General features: G+C 39.2%; 1 protein-coding gene and 1 long non-coding RNA gene across 7 annotated transcripts in view; one reads left to right on the plus strand and one right to left on the minus strand.

Annotated features, from left to right (window-relative positions):
• TUT7 (terminal uridylyl transferase 7) overlaps positions 1–22,660 on the plus strand; it is a 65,837-nt gene that overhangs the window by 32,660 nt on the left and 10,517 nt on the right. For 3 of the 6 annotated variants that reach the window (XR_003523617.2, XM_027614978.2, XM_027614979.2), the window contains exons 13-28: positions 583–1,670; positions 2,053–2,203; positions 4,034–4,120; positions 4,677–4,777; positions 6,669–6,726; positions 10,958–11,061; positions 11,741–11,830; positions 12,231–12,344; positions 12,518–12,595; positions 13,209–13,386; positions 15,920–15,967; positions 16,051–16,142; positions 17,503–17,618; positions 18,701–19,026; positions 21,137–21,213; positions 21,591–21,654. Coding sequence is in view for 4 of the 6 variants with exons in the window: in XM_027614978.2 (XP_027470779.2) it covers positions 583–1,670; positions 2,053–2,203; positions 4,034–4,120; positions 4,677–4,777; positions 6,669–6,726; positions 10,958–11,061; positions 11,741–11,830; positions 12,231–12,344; positions 12,518–12,595; positions 13,209–13,386; positions 15,920–15,967; positions 16,051–16,142; positions 17,503–17,618; positions 18,701–19,026; positions 21,137–21,213; positions 21,591–21,654 (2,772 nt within the window). In the remaining 2 variants the exon portion in view is untranslated. The remainder of the gene's footprint in view (positions 1–582; positions 1,671–2,052; positions 2,204–4,033; positions 4,121–4,676; positions 4,778–6,668; positions 6,727–10,957; positions 11,062–11,740; positions 11,831–12,230; positions 12,345–12,517; positions 12,596–13,208; positions 13,387–15,919; positions 15,968–16,050; positions 16,143–17,502; positions 17,619–18,700; positions 19,027–21,136; positions 21,214–21,590; positions 21,655–22,660) is intronic. The other 3 variants (XR_003523618.2, XM_027614981.2, XM_027614982.2) reach the window with 2 other exon arrangements.
• Positions 1–22,660, minus strand: part of LOC113934293 — a 59,966-nt gene that overhangs the window by 22,830 nt on the left and 14,476 nt on the right. The gene's annotated exons all lie outside the window — the stretch shown is intronic.

Consider the following 22,660-nt stretch of genomic DNA (forward strand, 5'->3'; position numbering starts at 1 on the left):
GGATCTCACATTTTTAAACCCTCCCCTGCAGTTTCTCTGGCACAGCTCTTCTGGCCAATTGCCTAACCTGCTGGAGTTCTAGGGGAGGAGAAAAGATTGAGAGAAGTGGTGTCTCCTCCTGGTGCCTCCCTCTCGCCCCTGAATTCAGTCCAGCCAGTTCAGTGATGGGGCTTCCCAGGGCAGAAGAGTGGAGGTAAGCTCTACACACCACAGGGCCTGGCTGAGTGGGGAGGCAGAGCACTCAGCAGAGCCTGGAGGGAAGTCCTCACTTCCCCAGGGCACAAAAGCACACTAATGACACCTTTTTTACCTCCACAGTCACAGAACAAAATAGGGAAGGGGTATTGGTTCAGAACAGAATGGGTTCTCTTCATAGAGCAGACGTTTAAGAAAACATTTCTCTTTGTTCTTAAACTACACCTTTCTTATTCCCCATCCCCAGTTTTTTAAAAAGCATACAAGATTCATGCTAAACTTTAGTATCGTTTGGTTGTCTGTTTTTATCTACAGCAGGCTAATTTTTTAAAACGTGAAATAGAAATGTATGAAGTGGTGGATTTTTCTTTCTTTTTTTTGTTACAGATCCCTACTCAGTTAAAAGAAATGTGGCAAGGACTCTAAATAATCAACCCGTGTTTGAATATATACTTCATTGTTTAAGGACAACGTATAAGTATTTTGCTCTTCCACACAAAATTACAAAATCCAGCCTTCCAAAGCCTCTGAGTACTGTCACATGTCTTTCTGAACATTCTAAAGAGGTAGCCAAGCATGACCCGGCTGCGCAAGCAAAAGATGATAAACTCAAAAGCTCAGTTTTGGCTCAGGGGCCAGGTGCTGCCAGTTCGACTGCAGATACCTGCATGGTACAGCCACTGACTCTTAAAGAGACTGCTGAAAGCTTTGGAAGCCCCCCAATGGAGGAAATGGGAAATGCGCATGTCAGTGTCCACCTGGAAAACCCAGACTGTTTCAAGGCAGGGGCCAGTTGTGATGAGTTTGAGGATATTAAAGGACACCCTCAAGAAACAGAAAGTGAAATTGGGAGAGAGGGCAGGCATCCTTTGACTGCCGATGATCAGGGTTTAAGGAGCAGCAGACATCGAGAGCTTGTCATCTGTGGCAGCACACAAAATAATGAGACAGAGAGCACTTTGGATTTAGAGAGCTTCCAAAATCCTGCAGCCAAAGAGTGTGATGGATTCACTACTTCAGAGGACAAGGCTGACATTGACGAAGAAGGCGCAGAAGGTGCTAATGATCTTGAAGATGCTCTAAGCCACTTCAGCCCTTCAAGACAGGGCCACACATCAGGAATCAGTCATTCCGATGAAGAGGAGGAGGAGGAGGAGGAAGAGGAGGATGACGAAGAACCCAGGCTGTCCGTTACCCGAAGGGAAGATGAGGACGACTTGGCTAATGAAGAGGAGTTAGAAAATACGTACCCAGGGTCAGGGGATGAGGATGCCCTGTCTGAGGAGGAGGATGAAGTGGGAGGGTCTGCTAAGTACAAAGACTTGAGAGAAGGTGGGACACCTGCAGATGGGGCTCTACTGATGGAATTTAATAAGATCTGTCTTAAAGAAGAAAGTGCATGTGAGGAAAGCTCAACTGTGGATCAGTCTGATTTCTTCTATGAATTTAGTAAACTCACATTCACCAAAGGCAAGGTAATCAGTGCCACTCCCAGAACTAAGAGACACTGAACAGTTTTAATGCATGTAGTTTTAATTCTTGTGTACTAGCACAGAGCCCTCCCCTGTCTGGGCGGTAGTGAGGAGTTGGTCTTACACTCCAGTGCAGCTGCTCCATCTCTTTCCCTCAGACCCATGCAAATTTGCTTTGGAGAAAGGGAATGCTCTTGGTAGTGGAAATTACTGCCTTTGTCTCCTGAGTATCCCAAAAGATGTCCCTGTTTGGAGTGACTGCGTATTATTTTTATTCCTTTGGGAAGTCAGAGTAGACTATGGACTTTTAAAAAACTGATTCAGGACCCCTTTATTTGGCAGAGTTGTATATTATGTCTTGTTTTACTTTGCCACCTTCCTGCAGTCTCCTACGGTTGTGTGCAGCTTATGCAAACGAGAAGGTCATCTCAAGAAGGACTGTCCTGAAGACTTCAAAAGAATTCAGCTGGAACCTTTGCCACCACTGACACCCAAATTTTCAAATATCTTAGATCAAGTTTGCATCCAGTGTTATAGTAAGTTAATAACATTTCATTTGTCCAAATATTGCATTGACATTTGCTTAAGAGTCCTCTGAATCACTGACCTGTTAGCTCCATCACTGGGACTGGGTCTGTTCCATTCTCCACCGTGTCAACAGAGCTCTATGTACTGCCTGTTCCAGTTGAGACCCACAGTAAACAATTGTTGAAGGAAAGACAGGGAAGGAGGGAGGATCTTTTAGGTCTAACGTTGGAGTACTAGCATTCCCAACTGGTGTTCCTTGAACGGTTTTCCTAAGTGAAGTTAATAGTATTTCATGGCAAGAAGTACTCCAAGTAGGGAATGAGTGTACCCTCGGCTCCCTGCTGGAGAGATTTGCAGGGCACGTTAGCATAATAAAGGCCTTGAGAAATGTTATGGAAAAGAACCTATTTAACTCTTTATCCCAGCATTTCCAAAACTTGAGCATAAAATACTTTAACACTAATTAATAGACCCCTAACAGCCCTTTGAGGAATACCAGTTCCGGGAAGCAGTGGTAGACAGAGGGTTAAAGTTAAAGGGAGAACACTGAGGAGAGGCAGGCCGCTGTTGAGATGAACTTGGTGCATCACAGTGTCAGAAGGCCCTTACTTGTTAACCAGTGACTGAGTCGCTTTTAAACCTTTTTGGAGGTTATAAGCTATGAAAGGAAACTAGATTCCCCTTAGAAAATAAAATATATGCACATGCTTACAAACTTCCATGTTCACACTCCGGGGCAGTTCCCTGAGGGCTACCTTTATAGAACCGGGGGTTTATGAAACCTCAGAGCAGAACCATTGTTCAGATTTGTTTCTATTTCAGTAGCAGCTCCTGGGAACAGACTCTTTTCTTTCTTTCTTTCTTTCTTTTTTTTTTTTTCATTATTTTTGGGGGGTATAATACAGTATTAATTTTTTATTTTTTTCCTTTTTTAATTTAAATTCAATTAATTAACATAGATTGTATTATCAGTTTCAGAGGTAGAGGTCAGTGATTCATTAGTTGCATACAATACTCAGTGCTCGTTATATCACGTGCACTCCTTAATGCCCATCACCCAGTTACCCCATCCCTACACCTCCCTCCCCTCCAGCAACCCTCAGTTTATTTCCTATGATTGAGTCTCTTATGGTTTGGCTCCCTCTCTGATTTTGTCTTGTTTGATTTTTCCCTCCCCTTCTCCTATGATCCTGTTTTGTTTCTTAAATTCCACATGAGTGAGATCATGTGATAATTGTCTTTATCTGATTGACTTATTTCACTTAGCATAATAGCCTCTAGTTCCATCCACGTCATTGCAGATGGCAAGATTTCATTTTTTTGATGACTGAGTAGTGTTCTGTTGTGTGTGTGTGTGCGTGTGTGTGTTTGTCTCTTTCTCTCTCTATGTATATATATGACATCTTCTTTATCCATTCGTCTGTTGATGGAGATCTGGGCTCTTTCCAGAGTTTGGCTCTCATGGACATTGCTGCTATAAACATTGGGGTGCAGGTTCCCCTTCAGATCACTACATTTGTATCTTTGTGCAATTGCTGGGTTATAGGGTAGCTCTATTTTCAACATTTTTGAGGACCCTCCATGCTGTTTTCCAGAGTGGCTTACATTCCCACCAGTAGTGTAAGAGGGTGGGAACAGACTCTTTTCAAAGAAAGACATCCTCTATTTTATAGTACTAATGCTGTCTACCAAGAAGACATAAATTAGTCTAAAATTTAGACATAAAATTTAGTTTTCTTTTTAACTTGTTAAATTTTGTTTTATAAAAAATGATTTTTTTCCCCAGAGAATGTGAACAATCTTTGTTTCTTAATGTTTTCTTTTTTTATTTTAAACAGAGGATTTTTCTCCAACTATTTTAGAAGATCAAGCTCGTGAACATATTCGTCAAAACCTAGAAAGTTTCATAAGACAGGAGTTTCCAGGTAAATAACTTTTTACCTTTAAGAAAAGAAAGGTAGGATGACCTTCCTTCAGAATGAGTACCTGTGTTATAAGCACATTAACTTTGAGAATGAGAAAGGATGGTGGTGGTGGGGATGGGGCTTTAGTTACCTTGTGGTGTCTGTTAACAGAAATCCCACACTGAGAAAGACAGTAGCAGTGTGGGATTTCTGTTAACAGACACCACAAGTGAAATTTCATTTTGTGTTATTTTTAAATCTCTAAAAAAGTGAATATTTAAAAAGCATTAATAAATATATTGATGTGATCCACATTTTCCTTGAAATATCCTTGCATTTAAGAATAAAGTTTGGCACTTGGTAATCTTTCACACCATATGCAGATTTTATTTATTTAAAGTAAATTTTGAGAGAAAAGTTTGTAATAAATGACTGGTTAATAAAAGAACATAATTATGATGAGATTCATATAGGATAGTTAACAACTGGGTATTTTTTATTCATGAGAGGGCCGTTTTAATCAGAAAATTAAATGTACTCAGGTAATTAGTTATTACTTTTCATATATCCCTAACAGGAACTAAACTGAGCTTGTTTGGCTCCTCCAAAAATGGATTTGGGTTCAAACAGAGTGACCTTGACGTCTGTATGACAATTAATGGACTTGAAACTGCAGAGGTACAGTGACCACATAAAACTTGAATTCGCTGTGGCAGTGTGATTTGACAATCTTGACTGACAGTGCAGCTTGTAGTTTCCAAATTTATAAGCGCATATGATATGAAGTACATCATTTGGCACAGTCTCTCTGGTCAAATACTTAAGAATCTTAGAGGTAAACATGAGGAGGTACCAGGGCTTGTATTTTCAACCTATAGTACAAAGCGGATTTGAAAGCAGCCTGTGGGAACAGTACAAAGCCAAACCAGCCCCTCCAGTGTCCATTGGCCAGTAGGCGGACTTTGATGCACACACCCACATAAGGCTTTTTGAAAAGTATTTTAGGAGGCAGGCAATGTGGTTTTCTGAGACTTGTTTAGCAGGCAGGCTAAATGTGGTACCATGATAAGAGCGCTAAACGTACAGTTCAGAGACCCAGATTCAAGACAAGCTTGGTTTCATATGTCCGTAAACATGTGGTTTTTGGTTGATAATCTATAAAAGGAAAGAGTACCTTCTGTTCCTCTTGCCTCAGGAGATTGTTGTGCACATCAGCTAGGATCATGTATGTCAGGAGTCAGCAGCGTACGGCCCACAGGCTAAATCCAGCCTACTGCCTGTTTTGTCAATACAGAGCACAGTCCCATCCCTCCATTCATGAAGTGTTGACAGCCTGTGCCTCACTCTATAACGACAGCGTCGAGTAGTTACAGCAGGGTCATACAGTTTGCAGAGCAGAAAAGATTTGCTAGCCCCTGACAAATATGAAGCCTTCATAAAATATAAAATACTACATAAAGGTATAAAGTCTGAGAATTGCAAAGTCCCTTTTATTTTTTTATTGTTTATTTTTTTAAGATTTGATTTATTGGACAGAGAGAGACACAGTGAGAGAGGGAACACAAGCAGGGGGAGTGGGAGAGGGAGAAGCAGGCTTCCTGCCAAGCAGGGAGCCCGATGCGGGGCTCGATCCCAGGACCCCGGGACCATGACCTGAGCTGAAGGCAGATGCCTGACGACTGAGCCACCCAGGCGCCCCTCTTTTTTTTATTTTTAACAACAGCCCAAACACTGTATAGCCAAATGAGTGAGCTGCTGTCACTCAAGATCTTTTTATGTCTTTCCTTACTTTCAAGTCTTTGTCTTTTGAGGATGTATCTGATTTGGGAAAAAATAGCCAAAAGTTATCTACCCTGAGTTTGGTGAGTAAAGAGGATAAGCAAGATTGGGTCCAGTATATGGAATTACCTAATTGTGCATTATCAATATTGAATTTTTACATGGCTTGGAAATGAGCTTTATGGGCATTTCTGAAGGAAAATTTCAAATACATTCTGGGATGTGTATAGCCATCAAAAGGGTTTATGTTGTAAAAGGTAAGCCCAGTGTTTTTAAGTATAATTTACTTGAAACATTTGTATTTGCTGTATGACTTTCATTTGTGCATTATGCACAGTCCTATGGAGAGATCATCTGCGCTTAATCACTTTCCACAGCAGTTCCTCAGCTCTTAACTGAACTATAATGAAAGTCCACCCATAATTAATAAAATGGGGCACAGAAGCTCCTTCTTCTTTATTCTGGCACAGAGGGCCCTTCTGAATAACGGAGTTACATAGAGGGGAAAAATGGAGGTCCTCACTTGGACAATGGTTCAGACTTTTCTGGGGCATCTGATTTCAGCCTCTGTTGTACCTCCAAAAACAATTAGTAAATAGGGTCTATGGGAGTTTTTGTATCCTTAGGCTATTTCCTATGAATACTGACCAAGGCTTGCCTAAAAGCGAAAAATGTATATAGAATGAGTTGAAGTTAATATCATTATTTCTGAAGGTAATGGAAACTATCTGTAACCAGGTTTGGAACCTGTCTTCCCTTTCTGAGTCAGTATGTGCAATTTTTGTTGCAGGGGTTGGACTGTGTACGAACTATTGAAGAATTGGCAAGAGTCCTCAAAAAACATTCAGGTACCTCTGCAAATTTTGTCTAAAAATATTTTTGTCTTTTTTATTAGTGTTTTGCATACTTAAAATTTATCAATGCCAATGAAACAGTATAGTAGGGCATCTATAGCACATTTGCAGTATCGGTGTCTTTAAAAAATTTTGTGTGGTGAAGCATGATAAAGCATGAAAGACTGAGGTAATCATTGTGTGCATATTGTTGCCTAGCTTAGTTTTATTTCAAAACAAAGCATATACCATACAGGTAAGAAATTTTGGAAACCCGTTTTGCTGTATTGACTTGTATCCGTCCCAATGTTGCTGGAATCAGTGTGAAGCAGAGCGGAAAGCACTGGGGTTATGGAGTGTATTCGTAGCTATGCTGCTCGACAATTGTATGCAACCCTGAACAGTCATTTAACTCTACCTGATCTCTTTTTCTCTCACCAATAAATTTAGAAAACTGAACTGGGGCACTTCTAAATATTTATAGCTGTGAAGTGTACAGATGCTGTACATTGTGCACAGTGGTGACATGCCATTAACATATTCTTTGGCTGTCAGGGACAGCTGTGGATGCTATGAACAGTGGGAATAATGTGGTTCAGCAAATTTCTGTGCTAGGAGCTAGGAATGAAGGTGAACACAGTGTGGTCTGTAATCCCGCAACACTTCCATGGTCTGTCCATGCGATGCCGCCTTTTATCTCAATCAAGAGTAGACTTAACATTAACGTCACGAGTACACACATATAGCTACACACAAACATACACCTTGGGTGCCACCCCCTCCTTTTTTTGTACTTTTTTATTCCCAGGAGTTTAAATAAAAAGGATACCATGTTACTTAAATAACAAGAAAAACAATGTTAATTTCAGTTTATTCCCTCTGAAAGTTAACCTAGAACATTAGCATTTTTTTTGAGGTGCATTGATAATATTTTTTGGTCACTGAAATACACATTCTCCTCATTTGGGAATTTTACCTCTAAAGATCATGAGCTTTTTAAATTTTTTTTGAAGATTATGCAGAGAAACTAAATTGCTCAGTTGCCACAATTATTAATTATTTAGTACTGAGCTAGATTTTGACTTTTTGTTTTGAAATCATTTAAAACTTAGAGGAAAGCAGCAAACATTGCATAACAAACTCTGTGTATCCTTCATTCAAATCCACCAGCTATTAACATTTTACTACATTCGATTTATTCTCTTTCTTGCTTGCTCACAATTTTTTCTGTACCATTTGAGATTAAACTGCAGACATGTTCCTTTCCCCTAAATATAGCAGTGTATCTATCTTAAGAATGAACCATATTAAAAACAGGTCATTTTTAGACTGAAAGGACTTATACACACAGATAATAGTAATGGAACACAGATTGCATGGAACAAGGATCTAATAATAGCTAAAGGGCTATGATTGAAACCTAATATCTTTAAAACAGTCCCCACCTGTCTTATTGGGTACCTACTGTGTGCTCAGCACTATATTGGGCACTTAGGAATGGTGGAAAAATAAAATAAGTCTGTACAAGTCTTTTCCTTGGGCAACTTTCAGATTTAAAGAAAGGGGAGGTAATCTGACAGACCATGTAATAATGTAGGGTAAGTATTCATTTTTCAGAATGAGTCAGAAGCTATTATAAGTATTTAATAAGTTCTGAAGAGAGAGAGACTCTGGGAAAGAGTTGCATAGGGGAGATTCATGCAGGAGATGGGTTTATTCTGATCCCAGGTGATGATGAATCGGATTCGAGAAGGATCTTCTCCCAGAAGAGAAGTCATTCCTGAGAGTACATATATGTGAACATGAGAGTTACTGTAGTATATTTGGGAGGACAGTGGGAGGATCAGTACATTTAGAGAGGAGTTTCGCATGGTTCCTGCTACTAGATGAGGTAAAGTCTGTAGATATTTGGAAACCAGTGAAGTTTCTTCCAAAAGAGCAGCAACCCAATAAAAACACAAAACTTAAGCTTTTTTGGCAGCTGGTAGAGTCTCTCAGGGAGGGTATAATCTAAGTGAATCTAAGGGCAGGAGGACCTGAACCAGGTGCTAATGATCCTAAAAGGAAAAGAATAGGAGAGATTTGGTACCTACAAGTAGGAAATAAGGGTTCAGACTGATGTTTGGGTACTTGAGAAATGGGAATGTTTGTAGAGGACACCACGTGGAGGTGTGTAGTTTGCCATGAAGGTATAATCAAGAGTTAAAAGTCCAGCAAGCAATTAGAAATATGGAGTTGTCAGTCAGGATTGAAGAACAAAACAATTTTGCATTGAAATCCTTGAAGAGAGAGAGACCAAGAATAAAACAATTCTAAGGGATCATTTGAGAGAAGTTAAGGACTAAATTTCTGTGGGTAGAAATTAAGAAAGGACACTGAAAAAAGAGCCATTGGAATGACAAGAACCAGGACAATGTGCTGTGAATAAACCGTAGAGGACAGACTGGTAATGGGCAACAGTGTCAAATTCTAGAATGGGAAGGAAATGGAGTGTAAGGCATCTAATTTAGACACAGTATAGCAGAATAGTTGGTGGGGGTTCTGGAATCGGATTCTCTTGTTTTAAATCTTGTCTCCCCACTTGTTGGCTGTGTGTTCCCAGAAAGACACTCAACCTCACTATAAGTGCTTGGTTCCTCATCTACAAAGTAGAATAACAATAATAGCATTTAAGGTTAAGAAAGATGTACATTAAAGTACAGGATCTAGCATATGCCAGGTATTCAGCAACTATGAACTTCCTTGCCACCCCCCCCATCAGTAAAAGTTAGACCTCCTCTGTCTCCCACACAGATTTTTTTTTCTGAATTTTTTTCTATCATCTACGTACTTTTCTCCTGAGCTCTGGATCACACCACTTAGCTCTTTGAGAAGAAACTCCAGCTCCAACTCAGAATGAACTCCTCTTTCTCTTTACTGCCTTCCTTCTGCTGCAACCTCCACTACCTTCCCTTCCTTCTGAATCCACTTTCTCCGTTATTGACATTGACATCCTTGGAATCACCAAAATGGGTGAAGCGATAACTAATTCATCCTAGTATAGGTTCAGTAGAAGTTTGGAGTTGGTCACACCTACGTGCAAATTTTAGCTCTGCAACTTACTATCTCCATATTCCTAAGCAAGTTAGTATGTCTGGCGCTTTGTCCTCTCATCTGTTGGATGAGGGTGAACATTCTTAGGAGGTAATGTTTGTGAAGGATTCTGGGTGTGCAGGAACTGGTAGTTCTTACTCTTATAGCCCTCCTTCTTCTCCCTTATCCAATCCCCACCCGTCTCCACTTCCTCTACTGCTTACCTCCGCTTCCCTAGCCCATCCAGGTATACATACTCCGAAGCATGTCTTGCTGCTTCTCTGCATCCCCATGCCACCAAGATTGTTGAGGCCCAGATAGATCATTTTTCATAATGGTCACCCTGCCCCTCTGGCAGTTGTGTCCAGTCTGTCCATTGCCAGGGGCGTTGTCCAGATAGATGTGGTCAGTGATTCTCCCCAATGAACTTATATAGTTCATTGTTGTCTCTTTGTCTCTAAGGATAATTCTTAGCAGGATGATATATATGTTCTCTATTTAGGTTCTTCCTGGTTTCTGCCCCACCTCCTATCACTCATTATTCCTTTCCCTCAAGTCTACTCTATAGCCTTCACAATTCCATGCAAGTTCTCAAGCATGCCCTTCTGCTTTAGGTGTCTGCCCTGTCCCTGTGTACTTTTCGTTGCCTGCTAAATCCCCTCAGCCACCTCTATCTTTACCTGTCACTCTCCTTTTTCAAAGCCTAATTCAGGCAATTTCCTCCTCTCCTATCAACGTTGATTCCTCTCTTTTACTGTCTTAACTTCTAGCTCTGTGGTAAGTAATTTTTGTTTCGAGGATTCAGATGATTGCCCCAAAAGCTTTTCTCTATATTAGACATAGTCAGGTGGAGAGAATAGGAAGGGTCCACGTAGCCTGGACTCTGTAGTAGTTTCTTCTATTCTGGGGATTATCAGACTGACAGACCTACACACGCACACGATCCAATGAGCTCCTGGAGGGCACTGGCTGCCTTGTTCATTCTTGTTCTTCAGATATCGATGTGTTTAACTAATATAAACTTTGCCAGAAGAGTCTTCCCAGATGTTGAATAACAGAATTGAGTAGTTCTAGTGACTGCAGTGAAACAGGCCAAAGTTATGTTGGAACATTAACAAGAGTAGCTTATGGCCCAGCTGCTATATATAACAATACTATCTTATTCCCAACCTAGGTCTGAGAAACATCTTGCCTATTACAACAGCAAAGGTGCCAATTGTAAAGTTCTTCCATTTGAGAAGTGGTTTGGAAGTGGACATCAGTTTGTATAACACACTGGTAAGATTTTCTCTAGGCTTTTTCTTTAGGGAGATCGAGGGGAATGAATGTCTCTTAATTTACAAAATCTCAAGTAGAATTAAGCCATTTATTTTTATCTTATTCATTCTTTTAATCATTATTTAGGAGAGCTTGCTGTGTGCCTGGCAGTGTTCTGAGACTGGGGATATAACAGAGCGTTGTTAATATTTATTTAAAATGAGGTCAGAGTGGCAGGTGCTTTTAGTTTGGCTTGAAATTTTTTTTTTTTTTTAAGATTTTATTTGTTTGAGAGAGAGAGTTCATTTTGGAGTGTCTGTCTGTCTTTGGTCTCATACTTGGTTTGCTTTGGGGCTTTATGGACCTTCTCTGGACCCTGGGGGCATTCAGTTTAAATAATGCCAGGGTGAGGTGGGGGACTCTTAGCATCTGCTTAGACAGAACTATCTTAATAGCCCTTATTTCTAGGAATATTCAGACTAAGGACATATTAACATAATGGAAGTTGTGAGCTCAGATGTCATTTATAATTCTTATTATCTAGTAAGTTAATGAAGCTCAGTTTTGGAGAAAAAAATATTACTTTCAGTCTAAATGTGTTCAACCTAAAGTGAATTACAGTGAAAACCTTTTCAGAATATTCCAGCCTAAAACTTTTTCTTCTAATTGATCCCTTATAGTGTAATTTTCCTTTTAACAGGCCCTTCATAACACAAGGCTCCTATCTGCTTATTCAGCCATTGATCCCAGAGTGAAATATTTATGCTATACCATGAAAGTATTTACAAAGGTGAGTATACTTCCTGTTGGGATTCATCAGGAAATTTCACTGCATCTTCAAACCTAGTTGAAAACATAAGTCTATATTTTTTAAAGAACCATAGCCATGTTAAATGCTTCCTTTAACTACTTTGGGAAGCCTGCCATGGCAAGCTAAAATTTTGTCCTCTTAAATTTTACATATGATAATCTGATCTTGCTTGTGACTGATGGTTGGGTTTTTCTTTTGTTTTTGACATCCTTTTGGTTGGTCTTATTTGTTTTTGTTGGTATATTTTAGCATTTGAAGGTGTTATTTTTACATTAATGCCCTATAGAAGCACCTAACTTTTAGTGATAATAGGGTAGCTGCAAATTTAGCAGAAAACATTGGTGATCTTTCCTTTGTTCCTCATTTTCCTTTCCTCTAGATGTGTGATATTGGTGATGCATCTAGAGGCAGCTTATCATCATACGCATACACACTTATGGTGCTATATTTTCTCCAGCAGAGGAATCCACCAGTCATTCCTGTTCTTCAAGAGGTATTAGTAAAAGAAATTGTGTTGCTCATCTGTAAAGCTGGGTTGCCTTTGAGCCCTCTTCCTTCTCTAATATCTGTGGTTCTGTAGTTAAATATTTAACTATTTTCCTACAAGTTTTTGTATCAATGCATTAAATTTGTAATCCATACTAATAGTTTAAAAATTAATTTCAGATATACAAAGGTGAAAAGAAACCTGAAATATTTGTTGATGGCTGGAATATTTATTTTTTTGATCAAATAGATGAACTGGTACGTATTTTAAGAGTAAAGATTTTTTTACATCCTTGACTAAAAGTTAGCTGTACTATGCTGTGATGTAGTGGAACAACTATATTATCACCTGTTATATTTATTTATATTATGATAGTAAAACACTAGCATATATAGATGTTCCCTCTGAAGTTGAAAACACTTTTATTAAGCCAGGTGAGTTTCCAGGGACTGTATCTAGGATTTCTTTAATGCCTGTCAATTCCAAATGGTTGTGTAACTTTATTCCAAGTGAACAAATATTTGCCAAGTGATTTTCAGAGTTTGGAAAGGCTTTCATTGAGTTCAAAGATCTAATAACCCAGGCATCATCAAGGCTCTTAAATTTATTTCCAGATTCTTCCACAAACATGCATTCTGGAGTTTGACATTTAAAACCCTGAGCTCTCCCTATCTTGAAGTCACAGGGTAGAGATTAATAAACTCATATAAATGGTATTTTTAAATGTGAAAGAAAAGTTATGTTATTATGTTTTTATTTAAATTCCAGTTAATTAAAATAAGTCCAAACTTACTCCCTGAGATACAAATGAAGATAGATATTAACACTTTACTATAGAGCATGATATCTCTTGTTCCCTTCTATTTCTAGCCCATCTATTGGCCAGAATATGGGAAAAATACAGAATCTGTTGGGCAGCTGTGGTTGGGACTTCTTCGATTCTACACAGAGGAATTTGATTTTAAAGAACATGTTATTAGCATCAGGAGAAAAAGTCTGCTTACAACTTTTAAGAAACAGTGGACCTCAAAATACATTGTTATTGAAGGTACAAATAAAATGAAACTTAAAATGGAATAGAATATAGAGTTTGAACTTTGAGGGCATTGTTTTTCATCCCTGCAGAGCTCTTGCAGAACGGCAAGGAGCCACTGGTTGGGATGGGCGGCACAGCCTTCCACAGCAGCACACTTGTCTCTTTCCAGCATAAAGATGTATTTTTAAGTGACCCACGTCCTCCCGTGGGGACTCTCACCAATTCAGAAGTCTTTTGACCAGGACACATCTTTGGCTTTTGTTGAACACGTACTGGAGAATAAGTTTGCAATAGAGATAAGGCAGCTTCAAAAGAGCAGGACTTTTAACACCTTCCAAATTGAGGGTTTGAAGAAAGGGCACTAAGAATAAATTTTCAAGATCCTTACTTGCTATTTATTCATGAAGGAGTTTACCTATAAGTAATTATATATAAATTTTGACATTTCTTTTGCCCACGCTGCAGCCTTTTCTTCCATTGAATGCAAGGATCCATGAGCCATATATGTTTGTAGTTGATTGTTTATTTGCAATTTGTGGGATTTTAATTTTAGTGACAAAATGGTGTTTAAATGCTGAAAACTGAACTGAGAAATGGCTTAAGTAATATTTTATTGATTTTAATCTTTTTAATTTTTTTAATATTCTAATTAGTTAAATTATGTGTGTTACTCTAGGTTATGTTTCCATCATTACTTCTGCCTGTTGGCAGTATTAATACTGTGAACATTTGTAAAATTAAATTCAGATCACTGTGGCTTTAGATAGGGTTTTAACTTTTTAGGATCTCATGTCAAAAACATAGAACTTTGTCTTAAACCTTTCCATTATCACAGTGGATTCGTATGGTCTCCAGTTGTTCATATTTTGTTTTTAATTTTTGAAGTTTCTTTATCTTTTTACATCTCATTTTTACATTACTTTCAGATGAACCATTAGTAATAGGCTAAATCAGAAAGAACACTTTTAACCAGCTATTCTAGAATGGAGGAATTTTAGGGGTGGTGGCGGCAGCAGTGTTTATTAACTGTCCAATAGCTTAATATCATAGTGTCTCTGCTGCATTAAGCAAACAACCAAAAATACTTCCACATAGACACATGTGAAAGTCACCAGAAGAAAGCATGATCAAACCTACTAGGAAGGTAACCTTCTAATAGCGGTTATTAGTGTAGGGTCATACTGAGCGAAGGCTCCTATACTCCAGGAACCTGTTAGTGAGTCTGAATCCCGAATGGTGTGCCCCAGTTATTGTACATTAAAAAGCATAACAGACAACCAGAAGGATGCCTCTTTTTACTTATGTACTCCATCTGTATATACTGTACACAAGCAGTCTTCTACTTTCTTGATCCCCAAAAGGGGTTTTGGGGGTTTTTTACTTTGCTCTTCTTCAATGTTTTTAGGCATTTATTGGAAATAAATATCTACATATAATATTCAAAGTATGAATTATGTATGTATATTAAATCATGTATAAAATAGTATTTTAATTTAGAAATAGTACCTTACTTCCATTTATTTCATGAACAAGTTTTATTTAGATCTCGAATAAATCTTTGACATCAGCATTTTTTTTTTCATCATTCCTACCACTTTCTGGGTCATCTAATAAATAATATTGCAGAACACAACATATATATATATACCTAAGACTTTGAGATGCAGACCTTTAACATCATATGGGAGTCCTTTATGAAGCTTTCACTAAAAACTGAGGTCAAGTAGCCTTTGGGACAGGTGTGTGTGTGTCTTAATTTGTCTTATAAGTGTGTTTTTTGATCTCTAGGATGACTAAAGTGACCTTTAAAACACTTGGTAGTTAGAAGGAACATCCAATACTAAAATGTTCTAAATATATTTTGACCTTCTTTATGCTTCCCAAACTAGCACCATTAGATAATACTCGCCTAATATGTCCTCTCCAAACAATATTTTGTTGTTCAAATGAAGCAACTCCTCATAATAGGAAGGAGTCGATACAGATTCAAATATAAAGTAACATCCTCTCTTCTGATGGACACTTTGGATAAAACACTTGACTTATATTTAGGAATCTATATTATGTAGCTGTATTACACATTTAAAACTCATTAAAAAGGCAGTCATTTAATACAGTTAACCCTTGAACAACAAGAGGTTGAACTGCACAGGTCCACTTACATGTGAATTTTTTTTCAATAAATACAGTACAGTAAATGTATTTTATAATTTTCTTAACGTTTTCTTTAGCTTACTTTATTATAAAAATGCAGTATACGATACATATACAAAATATGTATTAATCACCTATGTTATAGGTAAGGCTTCTGGTCAGTGGTAGGCTGTTAGTAGTTAAGTTTTGGGGAACTCAAAAGATATATGTGGATTTTTGACTATGGGGGGGTTGGTGCTTCTGTCCCCTACGTTGTTCAAGGGGCAACTGTACTTCCGTTAATGATAAAGTATGTAACACTTTCTTCTTCTTATATACTCAACTTAATGTATGAATAGTGGCATTTCCTATTTCATTATCTTTTTTGTTCTCATTAATTTTCTTTACTTAGATCCCTTTGATTTGAATCATAATCTTGGAGCTGGATTATCAAGGAAAAGTAAGTTGCTTTGTTTTATAAATGTTAATGCAATCCTTTTACTTTTAGTCCATCTAATTGAGCACTTACTCTTTTCTTCTTAGTGACAAATTTTATAATGAAAGCATTTATTAATGGTAGAAGAGTATTTGGTATTCCAGTCAAAGGATTTCCAAAGGACTGCCCCTCAAAAATGGTAAGTGTCTATTAGAAATACCAAAAAAACAAAAAAAGGTGCTTTATTAATTTGTACATAACACACTGGTAATACATACCCTGAAAGTCTGGTGAGTCTAGCCAAGATAAACAATTGCAAGACAAAGTAATTCCTAACAACCTTTTTTTCAGCATCCCAGTTCTGAGGCCATTTTTATCAGGAGAAAAGGGAGAAACAGCCAGAAGTGGGATTTGGCTGGGAAGATTGGTCATTGTGGTGCTGCCGCTTTGCCTTGGTAACGCATGTAGATGGCATTGCTGTTCCACCGGCATTCAGCTCCAGGCCAGCCTCTGCCAAGTCCAGCTTGTACGTAGCTAAGGGTCCTCCACCCTCCTCATATGAAGTCTAGATTTTTCAGTCGGCTTGCGGAGTAATACATTTCTTAATGGGACTAGGAGAGGGACCATGCTCCCTGTGCTAGCAAGCTCACTGGTGTCATATAACCCGATACTCAAAATTTGTATGGAACTGGACTCATTAAAAACAAAACAAAGTTGCACTATAAAAATTCCCTTCAGTGAGAGAAAAGGGAGTTAGGAACTAGAGGGTTTTCTGTTAAAGTTATTTCTTCCTACATTAACTTTCTTAATCAAGACTTTTTAAATGAAACTTAAGTGTATGGGTGTACCTTCAGCATTGGTTCACATCTGTGCATCTAGTTTTTGCTGGATATGCTATGGCTGTCTTCTACACCAAGACTTCTGAAATTTGTTCCTACAGATCACCTTGGGGATTTTGTTAAAATGCAGATCTGATTGAGGAGCTCGGGATGGGGACCAAAACTTGCATTTATTACAGGCTCCCAGGTGGTGCTGATACTTCTGGTCCTCACCTTGATTTCACTGGCAAGGAGGCTTTAGTCCAGACATTCTCTTTCCTTTCTTCTGATATTTTTCTCCAGAAGCCACAACAAACAGAATAACACATAGCTTCTTTCTTTTTCTCTGCATATGTAATGCAAATCATATTCCTCAGTTTATTGGGTTTTAGCCTTTTCATTTTATGAGAAAGCGAAGCCTTTGAACCTGACCTCAGCCTCCCCCAAGTCCTGGGGAAGCTGACTCATGGGTATGTGTGTACTTCTCTTGTGTAGAAGTATCCTGGAAAAACAGGCTCCCTTTGTGGTTAGGGTTAAACCGTGGTCTACATGATGAAAAGGAATAAACCAACATGAATTTCGGTAAAACTATCCTGAAGTAAACCTCTTAATGGTCATAAATTTTGGAATTCAATAGTATAATAATCATTAAAAAGAAGGTCTCTGATTGATAACTGGTTGGTTTTTGTGTTTTGATCTCACATTAATAATTCATACTTTTCTGTATTTATGTTCTGCTAGGAGTACTTTTTTGATCCAGAAGTGCTAACTGAAGGAGAGCTGGCCCCAAATGATAGATGTTGCCGAATTTGTGGGAAAATTGGACACTTCATGAAGGACTGTCCTATGAGGAGAAAGTAAGTCAGTGTTCCAAAGGGGTGGTTTCATTTTTACTCTCTTATTGTACCAGTTTTTAAGTGAGGTTCTATTGTAACAGAAAATAAACTCGTATTAAATCCAGCAGTTCTCAGATAAATGATTTTTTACAATGAAAATGAAGTGATTTAAAACATGCATTTAAGCGCAGATGACCAGATGTCCCTCGGGTGTACAGATAACAGTCTTCCAGGCCTGCTCCCCTTTCCTCATTTTGGTCACTGCCCCAGTTGCTACTCAGCCATTTGGTCACCAGCCTCTCCAACAGGGATGGAAGACGAAACGAGCAAAGTAAAATGGGCTCTTCAGGACATCAGTTATACATCCAGTATACAGGAACAGGGCTGTACCAGACTCATGTACAGTTTATTGCTAGATAGAACCCTTCACTTGTACACAGTTCAGCCCTTAATGATTGCTGTGGTGACCCCCTCACTTCGGTCAGCATGCTTGCTTCTGGTGATGTTTGCGGGAGGTGGGGCTGGGGGACAGTGCTGGTTGCTTGCTGGTGTGGTGGTCTTAATTGAACAATAATACTCTCATTTAAAAATATGCTTTTTAAATAAGGCACCATCTGGAATCTGAAGCTCTTATTTAGTACTTTGGTTTTGTATTCAAATAATAGTCACTGATCGTGTAGAGCAAGAAAGAAACATTTTCAACATTTTAAGAATATAAATCCCCTTACAATCCTTGTTCCCTTGTGAACTAAAGGTTCCACGTCTCAAATTTCTAGTGCCTAGTAAAGAATGGGCCACAAGAATTGCAAGAAATCACCCCAAGGATCATTGGAGTTTCATTACATCCATATCCCAGTAGGTACTGGACCAAGGAGTTCCACTAACTGCAAACACTGCTTTTATGGCACTAGAGTAGTTGTGAAAATCAAAAAGAAAAACTATACCATCGCCCTGAGGTTGCTTCTTGAAAGAGGAGATGGACTTAAATTTGTTAACTTCTTTGATACTTTCTACCTCTGGTTATCTCCCAAACCTGGAGCGCCCTTAATATCTTGTCAGGTTTCTGTTTAGATTTTTCCTACCGGTGTTATATCATCTTCTAGAGTGAGGCGACGGCGTGATCAGGAAGATACCCTGAACCAAAGATACCCTGAGAACAAAGAGAAGAGAAGCAAAGAGGACAAAGAAATTCAGAACAAGTACACAGAGAGGGAGGTGTCGACAAAAGAAGATAAGCCCATGCAGTGCACACCTCAGAAAGCCAAGCCAGTGAGGGCAGCTGTCGACCTGGGCAGAGAGAAAATTCTCAGGCCACCGGTGGAAAAATGGAAGAGACAGGATGACAAAGACTTAAGAGAAAAACGTTGTTTTATTTGTGGAAGAGAAGGGCACATTAAAAAGGAATGCCCCCAATTTAAAGGCTCTCCAGGTATGGATACCAGTCATACCTCGATGTTTGCACTCACATCTCAAGGGAAATCTCTTTTTTAGAGTTTAGAGTTTTTACTATTTTAGTTATATTTATTTCTTTAACAGATCGACTTACTGAAAAATATTTTAAGAAAGTGAACCCACCCCCTTTAATTCAGACCCTCTTATATGTCTTAAACGTATTCCCAATTTCATTGAGAGGCTTATAGAAGTCACTTGGTTGACTTTTCTAAGATAATCAATGAATGGAAAACCCGGTCATCCACAGTGCCTATAAAATGTAGCCTATGTGACCAGGAAATAAGCTGCCACTTGAGCTTCACTTCTCAGTATGTGCACTTTTGAAACTGAAGCACTGACTGGCCAAGGTGGTGGTGGTGGGGGGGGTAGTAGCTAAATTATCTCAGGACACCAAGCTGTGCATAGTGAGCCACTTGTACTTTTGTTTGAATATGTACATGCACATGCCTAGAAAAGGGACCAGAAGGAACTCTGTGACACAGTTATGGTGGTTCTAGCTGCAGAAGAGAATTATGGAGTATATAATAGTACAGTAATAGTTTCCTGCAGCAAGTGTGATTATTCTTACGATGACAAAAAATACATTATCAGTCCATAGTTGAATATCATCCATACGTCCCATCCCTTTGAGTTGTTGGATCTGCATTGACCCTTTCTATTAAATGGGTGAAGTGTCCACTGTGAGCACCTTTTTAACAGACTGTTAAGCGTGAAGGTACCTTCTCTGTGTATGAGAAGTTAGGATTTACAAAGAAGTTTATATATTCTCACTTTGTTTCTCAGAACAAACCTGTGAGAGTGGATGGAATTTGATTGGCATAGGAAAGAAACCTGGCGAAGTCATTTTTTAGATTAAAGTAGTAACCTCTCCCGTTCCTGTCCTCAATTGTGTATGTGTATGGATGGTGTAACAGAGTCAGCACTGATGACAATTCCCTTAAAATTCTCTACTGTTCATCGTTCCTGGAACACTAGTACCTCTCTTCCATTTTATTATATCATAGCAGCAATATAGTGTCTCTTTTTTTAAAGACAAAATTTTTAGAGCACTTATTCTTATTTTTTTTAAAAAAGGAGCTTTATATGGAATGAAGTATATTTTTAAATTATTTAATTATTGGTTTTAAAATAGGACTTCAGTGTTTATGGAAGACACAGCTTGCCCTACTTCTAAGGAACTCCAACAAATGTAAATTCAAACTTTTTTTACCCTGACATGGGACATAGACCAGATCTTTTATGATTATAAGAAGAATATATATTTAAGAGAAATTAAAATAATAGCCAGAGCTAACATTCATGGAGTGCTTACTATGAGTCAGGCACTATTTTAAGTACTTTACGTGGGCAGTCTCATCTAATTTTCTCCCCAGCCCCATGAGATGGTGGTATTGGTAATCCCAGCTGACAGATGAGGAAACTGGAAATAGTATAGATCAGATATAATGAAGTTCTACCAAAGTTATTTTTGTAGACCCTTCTGAAGAACTGGCAGTCTGTTTACTAGTAGCACGAAGCACGTTATCGCGTTCCTCTTGGGTACAGCACAGCAGTGAAGGGAGGCCCCAGCATTCCCCCAGCTTTCTGGATTTCTTCCTCCTAGCTCTTTAAGTTGTCTACTAGTTTAAGGTTTAAGTTGTCTACTAGTGAAGCTGTCAAAACAAAGCAGTGCTTCTGGAAGGCTGCAGGGGCAACAGCAAATCAAGGAGAGCCAGGGGTATCCTGGGGTGGGAGGCTGGGTATTATCAAACCTAAAGAAAAGCAATAGAATCTTGGATTCCTCAGAACGCAGTATTTACACATTAAAATCGAGTAGTCACTGTATCCTAAAAGTGAAATAGGAAAGGAGGAGTGGGGCTAGAATATGGGGCATTTCCTCCAGTAGCAACTCAAAATACTCAGTTGCTTCTTCCTATGGAAAAATTATGCTGCCCTCTCTCATTTCTTCAAATATGTTATTATTTTGTCCACACAATATACTGAGTGGAGCTTCTGTCCTATCCACAGAAAATTGTTCTGTGGAAGTTTGAAAACAGGGCTACTGCTTTCATTTTAAAGTGAGAACAAAATGCTAATTTTTTTCTCAGGTATGTCTAAATCAGATTGTGTATTTGGATCCCCTTCTTCACCTAGCCCCTTGAGACCAACTGGCACATTTGCTCAGGTAAACCTAGCTCACACCTGAGCAGGAAGCCCTTGGGTCATCTTTATGTTCAGCGAACACTTACTGAGTGCTAGCACCTCTGCGCCAGGCCCTCAGCGAGGTGCTGGGCAGCCCCCAGCCCTGCCCTCCTTCCTCTGGCTAACCCGCCTGGCTCCTCTCTCTGCCCTCGGTGCAGCGTGTGGTGAGGCTTGCTATGTTCCAGATGGCAGGGCGTGCTTTAAGGATTCCTGAGTCTCTGTCTTGCTTTTCAATTAACTTGCAAAGTTCTGCCTTCCACATGCCTAATTTCGGCCCTCCCTGGATATGGTTACCGTTTTAAGGCTGTTTTCAAATGCTCTTCCTTTCGATTTTGTAAACCAGTCTATTTCATTTTTTAGGCAGTGCTTTTACATGAAGACAAAAAGAAACAAAAAACAACTATATTTTTGAGTCCCCAGTCAGGTATGTGGGTTTTAAAAAAAACAAATGTGTGTTATTTTATTTACTGCATAGTTTACCACATGCCTTTTGAGATGCTTCCTTTGAGTAAGTGGTTTTAACAGGGACTGGACATTACAATCACTCGGGGTACTTTTAAAAATACAGTTGCCCTGCCCCCACCTTTACTTCCTAAATCCAGTTCTTCAGTGGTTAGGCTTGGGCCTGCGTATCTTTTTAAGTGTTCTAAGGTGATTCGTATACCATCCCTGAGTAGGAACCACGGTCTTTAATTATTTGTTTCTCTTTCACACTTTTTCTTTCTGCTTTGAAATTGCCACTGTCTTGTCAGCAGTGTGTTCTCCTCATGAGACTATTTGCCATGTGCCAAAGTAAGGAAAGAAAGTAATTGTTGGCCTGAACTCCGCTCTCTGTCTCTCAGCTACACCATTTATTCATTCCTTCAACAAGTACTTAGTAAGCCACCACCACCCCCGGCCAGCCCCAAGTGCGGGGTATGAGCCTAAACACTGGCGATACAGCAGTGAACCAGCAAAGCCCCTGCTCTCATTCACTCTACATTCTTGTCAGAAGAGGTGCGGACTTCTTACGGCAACAAGTGCTGAGGAATACAAAGCAGGAAAAGGGAATGCTGGGTAGGGAGGTGGCCATTCTGTTAAGTAACATTTATTTATGCAAAGAATCAAATCAAGGAAGGGGCAAGTCAGGGGAAGTTGGAGTTAGACCGTTACCACAGAACTAAAAACCACTGTTGTCCCCGGCATCACTGCATGGCGGGAGCAGGGAGGGGGCCGTTAGGAAGCCAGGTCAGGGTAGGTGGCTGTGGATCATGAGGCACCTTGCGCACTGGCCGGATTGGATTTCTTTCTGCCTGTGAGATGGACGACTGTTGGAGGGTTTGGAGCAAAGGAAGTATAATCTGAATTCTGTTGCAGAAGGTTCCTTATGGCTGCTGTGAGGCGGTGAGGGTGGCGACAGACCCATGAGGAGGCTCCTGCGAGAGCTCGGG

Source organism: Zalophus californianus, chromosome 13 (genome assembly GCF_009762305.2).
Source record: "Zalophus californianus isolate mZalCal1 chromosome 13, mZalCal1.pri.v2, whole genome shotgun sequence".
NCBI classification, from domain to species: domain Eukaryota; kingdom Metazoa; phylum Chordata; class Mammalia; order Carnivora; family Otariidae; genus Zalophus; species Zalophus californianus.